The sequence below is a fragment of the Sinocyclocheilus rhinocerous genome, unplaced genomic scaffold, assembly GCF_001515625.1.
Source record: "Sinocyclocheilus rhinocerous isolate Xijiao unplaced genomic scaffold, SAMN03320098_v1.1 scaffold1938, whole genome shotgun sequence".
Lineage (NCBI taxonomy): Eukaryota > Metazoa > Chordata > Actinopteri > Cypriniformes > Cyprinidae > Sinocyclocheilus > Sinocyclocheilus rhinocerous.
This window is the reverse complement of record NW_015629065.1, coordinates 1,876,754-1,893,557: the sequence shown is the minus strand read 5'-3', so window position 1 is coordinate 1,893,557 and position 16,804 is coordinate 1,876,754. Positions and strand designations below refer to the sequence as shown.

The following is a 16,804-nucleotide window of genomic DNA, read 5'->3' as shown; positions in this document are numbered from 1 at the left end:
TTGAGTCAATAGCCACAGTTGGTAGAAATTTACCACACTCATCCGTGCACCAGCCTGAGTCAACAAGACAACCACAGCAGCAGGGCAGACGGCAGCGAATAAGCGAGGACGCACCATGAGTTAAGACGCGCACAATGGCAATGGAGGAAGTAGACGAGCGAAGAGGTGGCGTGTGCTTTGGATGGAGAGTTTGTTTGTTTGCTTGTTTGTATGAAGGTCGGTTTCTGCAGGGTAGAGGGATCCAGCGTCCTACTGTTATGTAATCTGATAGGAGATTCCAAGCTGGTCAACTCCATATGCCGTCCACGTTTGCCAAAAATATCTGGAGCCGGAGACTCCATCCCGTTTGGCAGCCAGATAAAGAGAGAGCGGGAGAGAGAGCGTTCCGGAAATATTTGCTGCAGATAATAGGAAACGTGTGAATCAGACCGACAGCCAGGAAAGAACAGGGATGAGTTAGTCATGTCCCCCACTTTGCTCTCAGCATCGCCGTCGGGCCGTGTGTATGTTTGGTCGAGTCAACGAGGGCTGGGTTGAACTTTTCGGGCATGAATGAAAGTTGTATAAAGGAGACGTTGCGGAGTGAGTCACTGTATGTATGTATGGTGTGAAAGTAGAGAGATGGCTCCTGGGATTGTTTCAGCAATGCAGCACTCGCTGTTTGTGTATAAGAAAGAAAAGAAAGAGTAGGAAGCAAGAGCTCTCGAGACCCCCTTAGCCCTGCAGTAGGAGTGTGTGTGTGTGTGTGTGTGTGTGTGTGTGTGTATGTGCATGCGTGTGTGTGCACTCGGTTTTGGCCCACATTGCCACCCCCACCATCACGGGTCAAGCTCAGCACGCTGCCGCTACTCCCTGCTCTCCCTCTCTGAGTTGCCATGGCAACACACCTTGAGCTCACCCCCTAGAGAAGCCCGCTACCTCCACCCCCTTTCGCCCCAGCTCGCTCCCCTCCTTCCCCTCCTCTCCCACAGCTCTCCCGCTCTGCCTCTCTACCGCTCGGGCCATCAATCCGGGGGCCGGGGCCGCGGGCCTCAGGGCCAGGCGAGAGATGCAGAGCCACATGGGATGTGCAGCTCCCATCTACACAGCTCATTTGTGTGCCAGTGCACGCTACAGGGGGTGATGGGTGGAGAGAGAGAGAGAGAGAGAGAGAGAGCAAGATGGAAGGAGAGAGGCACTCTCATATAGATGGGCCCGTCCCAGAGGAGCGGCACAGGCCAGGGCGCCACCTGGCTCCCCCTGGTCAATTAGCTGGAAGCACATTGGCCAAGCTTTGCAGCAGCAGCCACTGCAGAGGCGCAGCGGCAAGGAGAGTCGGCCTGTTCAGTCGGTGGAATAACAACCTGGAATACCACATGAATACGTCCTTTACTCATTTGCTCTCCACCTATCTGTTTGCGGGATCGCTGTTTTCTTGATTCGATCCTCTTGCCGTTTCTCTCTCGCGCTCCCTCTCCGCCTCCCTCCCTCTATCGATGTCCTGGAAAGCTCTCATCAGTGATTCTGCGAATGTGTGGCGGCTTCATGCCGTTTCTCAATTAAGATGCTGCATTCCTTTAGAGGCGGCCAGTTTTCTTTTTTTCTTCTTGTTCTTTCCCTCTCAATTCCTGTTAAATATTCTCTCAGACACACATCCATGCCTCTAGCTGCTCTTATATCTCTATTTTCCCTCCTGTTCCTCCCTCCCTTCCTGCTTTACTTAGCACAGGCTCTAATAAGCAATGTATATAGGGTGAAAATCTTTTAGGAGAAAGGGTGGACGGCAGTTAAATCGTTTAACCCCTCTCATAATCAGATTTCAGATAAAGGGAAGAAATCGGTTGCTTTCAATCAAGCTTTTTACGTGGCAACATGCAAACGGCACTGTGTACATATACACACAACATGCCAAGCATCAATGCTTTCTGAGATGAAGGGAAGGAATTCTGAAATCTCTTCGGTTTGCCTTTCACGATGTGTCGCAGTGCTTGTAAAGTCCTTTTGTTCTTTTTTTAACCCCCAGTTAGTTTCAGTTATGAAAGAGCGTGTTGTTGTCATGCACTTCCTGGGCCCTCTGCTGCACTCTACACGTCTGTCTTCTCCTCTTTAGTGGTGTGATGGCTCCCCTAGCTGCCTGCAGTCCCCCTCTCTGAGACCTTTGTGTCAGCCTCACTGATCAAATGCTCTCCCTGACAGCACTAGTCTGGTTTGCAGTAACAAGCAACTGTAATCCCAACGTAGCCCCATCACTCTCTCATATAGAAACACACACACACACACACACACACACAATGAAGTGGAGAGCTTAGTGTTTCTGCGCAGACTGGAAAATAGATGATGGGGCATGTTCCGTACTTACTGATCAACTGCAGTTCTCTCAGAGAGATGCTTACTTTTAGTGCACACACACACACACACACATGCGGAAACACACATGCTCACAGGCCCCTTGGCTACCATTACTTTGTGTTGGACAGCCCAATTATCCCTTTGCTTTCTGCTTTCTTTAGCAGAATTCTCTTCCTCTAACTCTCTTTCTCTCATTTTCCCCAATTTTTCACTTTGGTCTCGCTTTCCTCTTGTTTCTGTCCGTGTGCATATACTTTGATCCATCCGTATCCACGGAATGGATGTGGTCTCCCACAGTGTAGATCCTCCCTCAGAAGGGCATTTGATATACTAAAACCAGTTATAACCTCTGTCTGTCGCCGCTTCCTCTCTCCCAGAAAGGAATCCTCTTACTTTACCTGTCCTTGTGTCATTCTTCACAATTATTGGTTTTGGACTTGCTTTTTTCTGTGTGCGGTTCATTCTGTTCATCTGCATCCACAAAGATGCATTTACTTCAGTACTTTGAAGATAACTGTATTTTGTACACTGGTAAAAAAAGAAATCACTTGTTTTAATACTTAAAATGTGGATAAACAAAATACACTTATATTCAAGATATATTCTCTCTTTATCTTACACAGTGGTGCTCTTGTAAATGTAAGTGTCTTGTTTCAAGAGTTTTTACATATTTTAAGTGGAAAACAAGTCAAAAACCACTCATTAAAAACTCATTAAGCAGTGAGTTTTTTGCAGTGTGACTAGCTTTAGTATGTCAAATGTCTTTTGCAGAAAAATCTCCACTAGTTTTGAGATCCAAGTAAATCTTATCTAAAATGTTTTTAGATATTTTAACTGAAAAACATGTCAAAAATGCTTATAAAGAATAGAAGTTTTTGCAGTGCATTCACTTTGGTCTTGCTTCCCTCTTTTCTCTATCTGTGTGCATAGTATTTGGCTCATTCATAGCCGTGCACTAGATCTCCTCTCATACAAAACATTCCCTTAACTACTGTTGTTCAGATTTTCCTCCAAAAGCATTTGACACACTAAACCTAGTCATAACCTCTGTCCGCTGCCGCTTTCATTCTCCCAGAAAAGAATCAATTTTTCACTTGGTATTGCATCCCTCTCATCCCTATACTTGTGCGTAGCGTTCGTTCAGTCTGCATCCGCAAAACGGATCCTGTCTTGTATCTCGAGACGCTCTGGTCTCGTTCAAACCTCTGGCACCCGAACTAGAGCAGATTTTCCTCCAAAAAGGCATTTGACATATTAAACTCAGTTGTAACCTCTGTCCGCCGCTGCTGTCATTCTCCCAGAAAGGAATCCTCAGACGAGAGCAGAGGCGTCCAGCCAGGACACAACGCCCACCTTTCATCTGTCCCACACCAGCAGGGGGCGGCACTGATGTCACTCAGGCAGACTTAAAATAGAGCAGCGGGCAGAGGGAGGGCACAGAGCCTGCAGCACTGGGGGGGCAGCAGGCAATTACCGGCTGGGAAAGAGACGGCACTGGGCAGAGGAGGGGGAGGAGGGATGGGACGGGTGGTCATACTGTCCAGAGCTGAAGATTATAAGCCTGGGACCACAAATGATGTGCAAGGACGGCAAGAAACAGAAAAATGACCCCGTTTGCTCGAAAGATCTCGAAAAGACTTCGACCGCTTGCTTACGAGATGCCCTCGCAGATGGTTAATGTGTAAAAATGTCGTGCCTTGTCTTTTGGCAGTGTGTGTCTGTGTCTCTCTGTCTCTCATTCTCTCTGTCTGACCCTGCTGGTGTGTGTAACCTGTTGTATCGTGCTCTTGTGTTGCAGAGGAAGGCATCAATCATGAGTGCAAGCTGTGTAACCAGATGTTTGACTCTCCGGCCAAGCTCCTGTGTCACCTGATCGAGCACAGCTTCGAGGGCATGGGAGGCACCTTCAAGTGTCCCGTCTGCTTTACAGGTGAGGGGTCCGGCCCAGGGGGTTGGTGGGGTTGAGGTCGAAGGGTCAGGGGCAGTCAAAGAGTGTGGGGGAGGTGGGGGATACAAACTGCAAGTAATGAGAGGGTAACTGCACACAGTGTTCAGTCACATGGTCATGCATGTGGCCAACTGCAGTCAATTAAGCACCATTTAGCACATTCCCTCATTCTGCTTCTCTTTTCACACCACGTCTTGTCTCAGTCCCCATGTCAACTAGTTTTTCATCTCATAGTAACTGTTGTCTTCTCTTCTTGTCTCATTTCATTTTTTTGTTTTTATTTTAGTTTTTTTCTTCTCTTTTTCATCTCATTTAATTTTTTCCAGTTTTATACTTTTGTTTTTATGTATTTTGATCTGATCTAACCTGTTTTCATGTCGTCTTGTCTCTGTGTCTTATTTCCTTTCTTTTAGTTTAATTTTATCTTGTTTCTTCTCTTCTCTTCTCCTCTCTTCTCTTCTTTACTTTTAGTCTTCCATTCTCTTCTTTGCACTTGTTTTCTCACCTCTTTTTTCTCTTGTTCTCTTTTTTTTAGTTTTCTGTCTTATCTTCCTTTGTGATCACGTTTTCTCATCCGTTTTTCCTCATCTCATTTCTCTTCTTTTCTTTCGGCCTCATTTCTTTATTTTTAGTCTTTTCAGTTCCCTTCTTTTGGTTTTCTCATCTCATTTTGTCTCATCTATTACATTATTGTTTTCATGTTCTGTTTCATTCTGTCTCGTTTCTCTTATTTGTTAGTTTTCTCATCTCTTCTCTCTCTTTTTCTCCCCTTCTGTCAATCTCATCCTCATCGCCACCACTCACCCCTCTCTCTCCCCTCCATTCCTCTGCTCCATTTCTCCTCCTTGTCCTGCTAATTGAACTGAATTAACTATTAAATTCATTGTTCATCCTGGTGAGAGAGAAGAAAGACCAGGCATGGACTCACTTTGAGAACACGGATCAACTTATGGCTTTTGAAATGCATATAAGATCAAAATATACACACATACTGTACATATATGTAACTACATTACATTATGTAAATCAAGATCAGTTTCACTAGACCTGAGATAGAAGAGAGATATTATGACACACTCTTAATGCAAAAGCACACAATGGTTAATTAAGTTCCACGTCGCCAAGACAGGCGGCTGCGGTTCGTGCAGACGACCTGCTGAGCTGATGCTAAAGCTAATGAGAGCTGATCTCCCCGCTGCAATGCCTGGTGGGACTCATGACCCCTGGGCAGATCGAGCCCCTGTCAGATGTTCCACTTTCAGTGGACCAGAAGGCACCTCAGTAGAATAGACAAACAAGAGCCCAAATCAAATCATAATGGCCATTTTGTACGCTGTAAAGTATTGCATACAAACTATACTAGCTTTTTCTGTAGGCCAGTTGTCATGCTGAATGTCTTTGAGGTGAGAAGATCTGTGTGTGTGCGTGTGTGTTCAGGAGAGGAGAGGGCAGAGAATAAAGGGCAGGTTTATAGAAAGGCAGTGTAATCTGCTCTCGCTCTCCAGGGTAGGACCCTCCGTGTACGTGTGCATTTAGTTAAACAGGCCCAATGTGTGTGTGTCTCCTCACACTAAGTTTGAAAGTCACTTTGGACTGTTTGGCAGCTAACCTTTGGGAATCAGAAATCATTACTTGAGCTTCTCAACATTAAAGACTGGTGTTGGAGGCCATATTGTCCCCAGAACTGCAACACGCCATTCTCCAGATAATTTCGCACTGGTTTTTAATTCGATTCAACTTTTTCTTCCCTCACCCATTCTTTATTACTCCTCTCCCAGTTCCAGCTCCTTCCATATTCACTGTACACTCCCTTTTGCTTCTCTATTCGTCCTTCCCTCCATCCCTCTGATCAAATCATTTGTTCTTTTGCCTTGTCCGTCCCTTTGTCTCCCTCTCTCTCTTCCTCCTTGCGGATTAGTTCTCCGTCTTTCTTTCACCTTTACCGAGTTGTTTGGATACACCACGTTCTCTTCCCCCTTTCCTCCCTTACAGGTACGCAGTCCTCTTTTAAACTTTAACACTATTCCTGTGTGGCTCATGAATAAGTAAGCGGATGCCTTCTCCTCCAGGGACGCTCAATAATTCATAGTCTCCACACACAGCAAACTTAAGTTTACTGAAACAAAAAAAATATATATACACGAACGGAATTTAAAAACCCGAGGAAAGAGGAATGATTTATTGATAAATATCACAAGGTCTGGTGGGGATACTTTAGTCTGTTTCTGTCTCTCCCACCATCTCCGGCTGTCATCCCCTGCTCTCCGATAAAGAGAGTTTGAGAGCTTTTCATTTGAGAACACCCCCTCCCCCTTCCTCTTTCCTCAGTGCCGACACATGGTCTCAAATCCAAAAATTCATTATTTTTATTCTCCCTCTCCTACCCAAAGCGTGAAAGTTGGTAGTCATGGATTCTTCCTTTTTTTTATTTTTAATTCCTCACTCAGGATTAGTTCTTAAATCGAATCAGCTATTTTCACAGCCAATTCACTGTACACTCTTGGGTAAAGCGTTTCGGCCAATCGTTTGACTGCTGTTTCCCTTCTGTCCTTTTCCCCCCAGTGTTTGTTCAGGCCAATAAGCTGCAGCAGCACATCTTTGCCGTCCACGGACAGGAGGACAAGATATACGACTGCTCCCAGTGTCCGCAGAAGTTCTTCTTCCAAACTGAGCTCCAGGTGAGTAATGCAGAAGCACATGGCAGTGCAACAAAAGCAGGTGAACATTCATGACTTTCTGGAATAAGTCCAAAATTCACTTTTACAAGACCTGCCAATGGTGGTTGAGGATATTTAATATGTGTTAATGGCGGTGAAATTAATTTTTATTTTTTTCCAAAATATTGCTCTTACAATTCAGTGTAAACACAGTTCCTAATACATTTACACAGGAGTTACTCTTTGCTTTACAAAGGCAATTTGTACTCGCATTTGGCACAAGAAGTGATAAGAAAAGCATGAATCTAGAACAACCACTGTATGTAGGAAATCTGTTGGACCAGAATGATCAGAATTAAGTATTCCAGAAAGCCATGTAAGAACTTCCGATGTTCATATTTTAATGTTTCCTGATCATATTTTATGTGTCATATGTGCAATGAATCTCCTTGTAGTAGCAAAAGTATGTCTGCTTTGTGATGTTTGGAATATAGAAGGATTCTGTAGTCGATCTCAGTTAGCCCTGATAGACACAGAAGTGACACAGATCACAGCAAATAAGGGAATTAAAGGAGAAAACAAGGTGCATCCTCAAGCCAGTAACGATTAGACCCATTACTCTGCAAATCAATCACACCACCTGCTGTGACTGCTGGAACTCACATTCATCCACACACACACACACACACACACACACACACACACACACATACACACATGCGCGTGCATCGTCAGGGCAGACAACTGGGAATGCTGTCCCGGGCCCACTCTCACTCACATTTGCAATGCATATACAAAAGCAGATTGCCATTCATAGACATTGTGTACCCACACACACACACACACACACACACACACACACTAGTACAGTGCTTCTCAGCTCGAAACTCTGGGTTTGGGGAGAAAAATAATTAATTTAAACTTTTTTTCAAGTATTTTCTACCCTGTATAAGTTTAATTATGAATAATTAATATATTTATTAATATAATAAATAATTTTGCATATTTTTGGGCTAATACCCTACATAATATGAAATATTAACACATTTATTATTTTTATTTTAAAGGCATTTTGTTTACTTTTACTACATTTTCTTAATTTAAATGAACTCTTTTGGTACTGTGTCTGTCACATCCAGTGTAAAATCAAACGAAACCAGTTGAGAACCACTGCACCTAAACGTTATATATTCTGTATATATACTGTATGAAGGAATGTACACTAATCACAGTTCAGATGGCCTTGAGCAGTTAGAGATACCGTACAGACAACTGTATGCCCTACAGGTTCACGCTCAAGTTCACAGCACAATCTGATGTCTGACAGCTCATCAAAAGCCGTTTGCCTACTGTAACAATAACACACTTTGTCCACTTGACATTATTTCTTTCCGGATGAGTCTCTGTTTCTTTCTTTCTCTCTTTCCCTCTTCCGTTCTCTTTCTTTTTGTCTTTGTATCTGTTTCTCTTTCTGTCTGTTCTACTGTGATAGATATAGTCTCGCTCTCTCTTTTACTGAAGCCTTTATCTTAGTTCCCTGAGGGAGGCCCTGAACCCCTCCACTCAGAGACTGACACACTCACACACATATAGACTTTAGCGAGTAAGCGCTGCCACACTCTGTGCACTTTTTGCTATAACTTTCCTTTATGACGCTGTGGCACCCAAAGTCCCTTTCCTTTTGACATGACTGTATACCTTGATGTGCATTTTCACTGACAGCGATTTATTCCTGTTCAACTTTGTCACACTGGCGATGTTAGCTATTGCTATTACGTAGCCTCAAATCACCTCTTTTTAAAAAGAATTTACTTCTGGTCAGTTTGTCAATGCTAATCACTGTCAGTGTAAACACACTTTAAGAAATCTGTAATTTTTTGATGCATTTGAACCACAGTGTAGTTTTGTTCTTTGTTGGGCAGGAGTTTTGTGTCTTCATTGCCCAACCAAAAGATGTTTTTGTATAGAAATACAGACATTCTAGTGGCTGTGGTTTGGTTTTAAGCACCTCTGGATGTTCCTGACCCGTGGTAATGATTCCCAGCGGATGCAGACATGGCAGAGCAGTGAGACACAACTGCTGACTCAAGTTTAGCTGGAGATATCACAGAGCTGTGAGGTGAAAAATATTATCAATTTAAGCACCAACTCAAATGCAGACATGTCAGCCAAGCCTAAGGGCCAGGCAGAATTTAAATCTCTCTCACACACACACATTCTTCCCACGCAATCCCTTCTAAAGGACTAGAACTAAATGTACTGGTTAAAAAAGTTACTGCTAACTGGTTGATTCTCCTTTAGGGACTTGTCTGTAGTGGTGGGACCTTACACTCCAATAGTATCAGCACTGGATTCAGGATTGTCAAAGGATTTTATGGCCATTTTTTGAGTTTTTCTTGATTGTTCTTGGATTGGAGTATTGAGTATTGGAGTGGACCAAATATAATGGTTTAAGAATCGTAATTTTGATATGCTCAATCAACAAAATTGTGACCCTTATGAGCACTCTCTTTAGATTGCAATAAGGTGCAGTCATATTTACAGTTGCTGTGAGATATTTCTTGGCCAAAATCCTGTCACTTCTGTTGGAATCTGTGGATGGAGATTGTTGTAGGAATCTAGCAGTTTGTGCATGTTTCATGAAATCTGACCCAAACCTAACCCAAAGCTTGACAGTTTTCCATGTCCCATCAGAGTAGCAGACCTCTAGATGTGTGTTTGAATCTGACTCGCATTCAACATTTCCTAATCCCATTTCTCCCCTTAAGTGACAAATAGTCCAGATATAAAATGCAAAATGTGTCCACTAAGAATTTAACAATAATCTTAATGTACTGTTGCTAGGTCAGTGCCAGTATATGAAGGCGATTGTTTCTCTCTCGGTTTCTCTCTCTCTCTGTGCTGATTATGGAGCAGACAGATTGAGTAGGGGCAGGACTGTGAATAACTCAGCCCACAGTGGCTGCCACGGGCCGCTGGGGTCAGCTGCATCCTGCCCTAGCCCAAGTTACATTCATCTTTGTGAGCTATGGGCCACCATCCCTGCAGCCCCCTCCAGCGCCCGCCTGTGTGTGTTGGTAGGTGGGTCTTTATAAGTAGCAGGGTGTGAGGTTAATAGCTTACTCAGGTCCATGACTTAATATTTTAGGGGCTTGGGGGGTGTGACCTAAATCTCCTGCATGGTTCAAACACCCCACCCCTCCACGTGAGCCCCCGGCCACGGCGTGACAGTGATATAAGGCCGGCGGCGCTGGGCATATGGCCGGTCAGTCCATTTAGCAGCAGGGGGAGTGCTGGACCCTGTCGGTCACGGTCTGCCTCACCCTGAGGCCGGCCAACCGAGATACTCGTACCAGCCCATGGCTCAGCGGGCCCACCGCATCACTTCCACCCACTCCATCCCCCGCATCCACTCCGGGCCCACCTGAGTGGTGACGGAGGTGAGGAATAGAGCAGTCAGCCGCACAGACAGCTCCGTGCCGGGTTTTACCCCACTCCTGCCTAGGTAAAATGAGACTTGAACGTGTGTGTATGCTGTTAACAAGACTGAATGGATGGACTGGCATGGCCTACGTGCCCTACCCAGCATGCCCTCCTAGTGCGGCCCCACTCTGTGTTAATCCTCATCTTCCCATGAGCCTTCACAAGACACGTTACTGTATCATCCCCCTCTCCCTTATGGCAAACTTTGCTTCCATCCTTTATCTTGTCTCTAATTCTTTCTTTCGTTCACACTCCCACCAACTCCCTCCCTTCCTCTAACTGTTACCAACTCACTCCTTTGTTAGAAACTTCAGAGTCTTTTTGTGAGTGAGTGTGTGTGTAGATTTTCTTTCAGTTGTTATTTTGTTTCCCCAGGTGAACTCCCAACCGCCCACCCTTCGGCCCTTCCATAGGCACTGCTGTCACTCTCTGACAGCGCGCCTCATTTTTACACACTGCCGGTTCTGATTGAGCCCTCCAGGGGGCGCCGCATTCCCCCCACGCCCTGTATCCCTTCCCCGCTGGCATGTGTGTGCTCACGTGGGTGTATGGTGTTTCCTTTAGCGCTGGTTAATATTTAACCGTACTCAGCAGTTTGGATGGATGGGTGAGTGAATGTGTGTGTGTGTGAATGAGAGAAGGAGGGGGGTCTTTGCACTTGTTTGTTTGTTGATGCCGCCTTGTCTCCACACCCCCCCCCCCTTGAGATTGCGAAAGTGTTGAATATTTGAGGGCTGTGAGTTCTCATACAGCGCTGAGTAGAGTGATGTAAGGGGGCGGCATTCATCAGGGCGTACACATGCACTCACTTTCTCTCACACTTTCCGTTTTTCACAGAGGTGGAGGAAGAGCTTGTATGATTTCAAACTACAATTTGTATTTGTAGGAGACGAGGTAGATTAGATTTCTTGTTAGATTTCTCCAAACCTTGCAAGCAAGAAACCTTTACTATTATTGGTTATATTTAGGGTTATGAGATCATTTAAATCCTTAACTTGAAGTATTTAAGGTTGTGTATATACCACCATTCAAAAATTTGGGGTCAGATGGCTTTTTTAATTAATTTATTTATTTGTTTGTTTGTTGAAAAAAAATAATACTTTTATTCAACAAGGATGCATTATAAATTAATCAGAAGTAAGATTTCTACTTGAAATAAATGCTGTCCTATTGAACTTTCTATTTATCAAAGAATCCTGAAAACAATGCATTACAATTACCACAAAAAAGCAACTGTTTTCAACATTGATAATAATAAAAAAATGTTTCTTGGGCACCAAATCAGCATATTAGAAAGATTTCTGAAGGCTCATGTGACACTGAAGGCTATAGTAATGCCTGCTGAAAATTCAGCTTTGCCATCACAATTATAAATTACAAAATATATTAAAATAGAAAACAATTATTTTGAATAGTAATAATATTTCATAATATTACTTTAATGCTGTTTTGATCAAATAAATGCAACCTTGTTGAGCATAAGAGACTCATTTCCAAGACATTTAAACAATCTTACAGACACCAAACTTTTGAGTAGTGCATTTAAAATGTAGGCAAAAATAAAAATGCAATTATTATCATTTGTAAACCGGTTGGACAATTTTTGCATGGTAGATGACAAAAATGTAAAAAAACAAAAAAACAAACAAAAAAAATCCCATAGACTTAATAAGAAAGCAGAGAACCAAAATATCATATAATATAATTTTTGGTTTGTGGCAGACAGTTATCACCTAGAACACAGAACCACACAGCAGTACATTAAAAAAGCCACTAAGAATACCTTAGCAACAACACAGCAATGCGCTCAAAACACTCGGGTGAGTTTAAAATCACCACAGACATTTTCTTCAGAAAACATAAAATCCGCCTTAAACTAAATGTAATATTAGCATATGAACATACAGGCACATTTTTACTCATATAGCCCACATTAAGCAAATCAAGTCGTTAACAAGTGTAGAAGCTCTAAAAACATCCATAGAATGTGTTCCATTATGCGTCATATTAGATTTATAATGTACGTGGAGAGTTTGTCTGGTGTGCTCTGAATCTGCTTTTGTGTGCTGTAGATATTGATATAGGTTTCTATTGTGATGCTCAATTTTATTAGTGCCAGTGTGTGTGTGTCCCAGCTGCCCTTGCGTCTGGAGTGGCAGTGTACGTTATTAGAATGGGGATCTGGGGGGGCTCTCTTCAGAGCCCTAACCCCAACACACACACACATGCCTACAGCTCTTCAAATCCACCTTACCTGCTGCTGATTGGCTGGCTGGTTGAGGGGTTGTCAGGGGACTGCAGTATAGTGTCTCCAGCTAAACTATGAGCCCTGTGTTTAGAACAGCTCCCTCTCGAAGACCATGACATCCCTGAGTCTGCAGCCATGCGCTGAGCCTTCTGACATGCTAGGCCTCGGATGTCTCTGATGGCTTTAGAGCCGTGATATGAGAATAGGGCGAATAGCGGGAACTTAGCCAAGAGTTGATAATGAACTAATGATAATGAAACCGTTCACTAATGTATTCGGTTATCTAAATATGCTGGCGTACCAAACGGGAGCGGGTGAGAAGTGTGTCGTGGTTTTATGGATTTACATTGCCACACGGTTTTTGATGGAAATTCTCCAGGCGGTAGGCACTGGAGTAAACTAGAATCGGAGGGGACATGTTTAAGTTGTTTACCTGTTTGCATTTGTTTTGTTGCTCTGCCCTTGCTGAGACGGAGATTCAAACAAAGCTCCGGCCTAGCGAATTCAAATCAAAAACACTCACCATGGGGCGGCACTAATCTTCAGAGTAAATCAACACATTCGCATTCATTTATTACAACGTGGGACACCGGTTTCGGGCCGCAAGCGTGCACGTGCGTGTTTATGTTGAGATAAAATGAAGTAAATGCCTTTTTGCAAATTTTCCAGCGAACCCACCCACACTCCTGATTCTGTCACGAAACACCCCTGCTTGGAACAATCTATACAGTGGAGGAAAGAAGGGAGGAGGACGTGGAGGGAGAAAGAACTTCAGCGGGATGGCACATAGGGAGATATGGTGTCTGCGCTAAATTAAATAATTTGAGGACTGGCATGAGAGGGAGAGAGGGAGGGGGTAAGGAAGAGTGAGGGGAGAATAAAGAGAGATGTGTCCACTGGGATCACTATAAAGCGCTTTCTCATATCCGTCTCTCATGGTAGCCTGTTCCTTTAACGCACAGACAGAGCGAAGGATATGTTGAGACGCAACATGAGAGAAAGCGAGCTGAAATGAAAATGTGAAGACAACAGAAGAAGGAGGGGGTGTGTACGGCACATGCCCCAGTCAGATATGACAGTTGAGCAGGGTTGTGCTGTGGCGCTACAGCTCCGCGCTGCGTGGTGTGTGTTGTTGTCTCGCGTGTGGGTTGCCAGCTCGGGACTGGAACTGTCGTGGCTGTGACAGTGACGTATGAGTCTAAGCGCTGTCGGTGAGATGACTCTCGCTGCTCGAGACTCTCTACACTCGACGCACACGCGCGCGCATGCACACTGAGCGCAGCTGTGATCTGGAGGGTTTGGGAACTGTGGATACTTCACTCTGTTTGCCTCGCTCATTAACATAGCATAACAGATGAGAAGACTTTATCTTAAAGGAATAGTTCACCCAGAAAGGAAGATTCTGTCATTATTTACTCCCTCATGCCGTTCCAAACCTGTATGGCTTTATTTTTTTGTGGAACACCGAAAAAGATATTTTGAAAAATGTCTAAATTAAATTTAATTAGTGTTGTGTTGACTTTCATTATATGGATAAAATTAGTTAAAACATTCTTTAAGTATCTTATTTTGTGTTCCACAGAAGAACGTCTTTCAGGTTTGGAATGACATGAGGTTAAATAATGATAGAATTTGTTGTTTTTATTTCTTTATTCATATATTTAAATTCATTTATTTACATTTTTCAAAATCCTGTAATTTTGTCTTTGTGTTTGGAATAAATGTGGGTGAAACGTGGGTGAATAAATAATGACAAAAAATGTCAACTATGTCTTTAAGACCAAAACAAAGCAAATTTATTCCTTTATTAATTTATTTACATTTTTCAAAATCCTGTAACGGTTTATATTAGATTTAAATTCGTTTAAATGAGATTAATTAAATCCCAGATTTTCAATGTGGTCTTAGACTTTTTGTCTGTATTGTCAAAAGTCTTAAAGGTACAGTAGCAAACTGTTTGTTTAAAGGGGTCATATGACACTGCTAAAAAGAACATTACAGGTGCATCTCAATAAATTAGAATGTCGTGGAAAAGTTCATTTATTTCAGTAATTCAACTCAAATTGTGAAACTCGTGTATTAAATAAATTCAGTGCACACAGACAAAACCCATTACAAACGAGGCATTTGTTGCATCCAGTGGGGACATAGTTACTGAATATAATGACTTGTACTGTCGTTGCATATCGCGCCGTGTAAACATAAAGCCATGTCTGCATTTGTGATCGGAGAAACGACAAACAACAAGCGCTACTCTACACTACTCAAAACTCTCGTTTGAATCGTCAGTGGCAAATTCTTTAAATATAAAAAAACGTACTTACAAACAGCCTTTGTGCACAGACGCATTGTAGGCTACTCTGCAGGTTCAGGAAACAGTCCTCCATAAAATGTGCTGCACACATCTGAATATTTGGGTTGAACTGTTCTGGAACAGTGTTGTAAATACAACTTAACCAGGGCGCAACTTCACATTTGCCGAGGAGTATGCAAGATCAGTGTCGGCACCCCCCTGTATTCTAGTAGCCTCTAACACTAACTCACGCAGAAAACTTTCTGCAAGTCAATGACCAAAAGCCCAATACTAGCTTGTGCATGGAAGGTTACAAACTTATCAGGAGTGAAAAAAAGTGACAGGTTTGAACCCCCTTCCCCCTTTTTTAATACCATAGGGAAAAAAGTGAAAAGTAAAAACTAGAAAAAAAAGAAAAGAAAAGTGTGTCACATAACATCCCCTTTAACTCCTGATGGCAGACCCCAGACAGTAGAACACATTTTTTTATTCATTTTTATTTTCAAAAACACATGTACTATTGCTTTTTAGTTAGGTAATTTGGATATATATATAAGTTGCCTCAAAATTATTAATATTTTTGCAAATTTTTATATAGTAAAATTTATTTTAAAGAAGATCTGCATGTTTTTTAATTTTTTTATTATAGAGATAATTCATGGAAAATTTGCCATGCAAAGTGGATGATTTCTGTCAAGATTTCACCTGGTAGAAAAACAAATACTATTAAAATGAATGTCATGATGGCAGCAGAGGATCATTTATTGTCTCCTTTAGCATTTCCACTCTGTAATATAGTTCTTTTCACGTGTTTTGTTAATGGATTTATATTTAGACATTGTAAAATCACTATTATACCATTTTTAAAAATCTCTTTTTTTTCCCCCAAAGTTCAGCATTGTTTTGTATTGAAGTATGAAGTAGCAAGAGTTTTCAACTCATTGAATCTACTTGAATTACACTGATGGCCTATTTTGAATTTACAATGGCAATTTTCGGTGAAAAGTGGCTAGTTTGTGTCCTTGTTTACAATCTTAGTTTCTCTCAAATGTAAATCAAATGCCCATTCACAGACGTGTCCCAGGAAGGGGGCAGCAACCAAGTCTGGGGTGGCACAGAAATCTTCATTATTTCAATATAGAAATGGATTTGACTATAAAGTACTGGACTGTTTTAGTGCGTAAAACACAACTGAATACAATTAATTTGTACTTAATTGTAATTGAGATAGTTGTGAATTACATTAAGTAATACTGAGTGAATTACCATTTTTGTTGTATTTTTGTATTACCTAGGCTCCAGGTATTTTAATAAAAGGGCTCACTATAGCTTTATTGCTCAGTAAGCTTGGTTCTGGGTCTTAACACCACCAAAATCTTGTTCTCCATCATTGCATAGGCCCACTCATGGATGAGACATGCAGATAACTATAGTCAACCTTCACTGAATTTTATATAATCAATGAACTCTGAAAAAGTTATCAATGTTTAACATTCTATTAGTTGTCAAAATTAATTCATTGCAGCACTTTTGTCATACCTAAATCGAGCTCTGTACAAAGGAAAATAATGTAAGAATGTAAAATGAGTTTTTTTTCATGCATTTAAATAGGCCTATGGTTTAATTTTCTTTTCATTTTCGTACTTTACAAATTAACGAAAAATGAGCGCATATTTTCTCGTACATTTAACTACACTTGTGTTCACATTTGGCCTACTTGTGCATTAAACTATAAATAAAAAAAATTACATAGCCTATCATCTTGCGCCCTATTGTGATCTCGAATTGCAGAATATTTCAGTAGGCTGCATGCATTTGAGAGACGTTCTTAAATGTAATGCACATAC

The 16,804-nt window shown here is 42.2% G+C and overlaps 1 protein-coding gene across 3 annotated transcripts in view; it reads left to right on the top strand.

Annotated features, from left to right (window-relative positions):
* The window catches only part of znf423 (zinc finger protein 423), a 187,779-nt gene that overhangs the window by 158,388 nt on the left and 12,587 nt on the right, over positions 1-16,804 (top strand). For all 3 annotated transcript variants that reach the window (XM_016550571.1, XM_016550570.1, XM_016550568.1), the window contains 2 exons: positions 4,127-4,258; positions 6,839-6,954. In XM_016550571.1, coding sequence (XP_016406057.1) covers positions 4,127-4,258; positions 6,839-6,954 — 248 coding nt within the window. The remainder of the gene's footprint in view (positions 1-4,126; positions 4,259-6,838; positions 6,955-16,804) is intronic.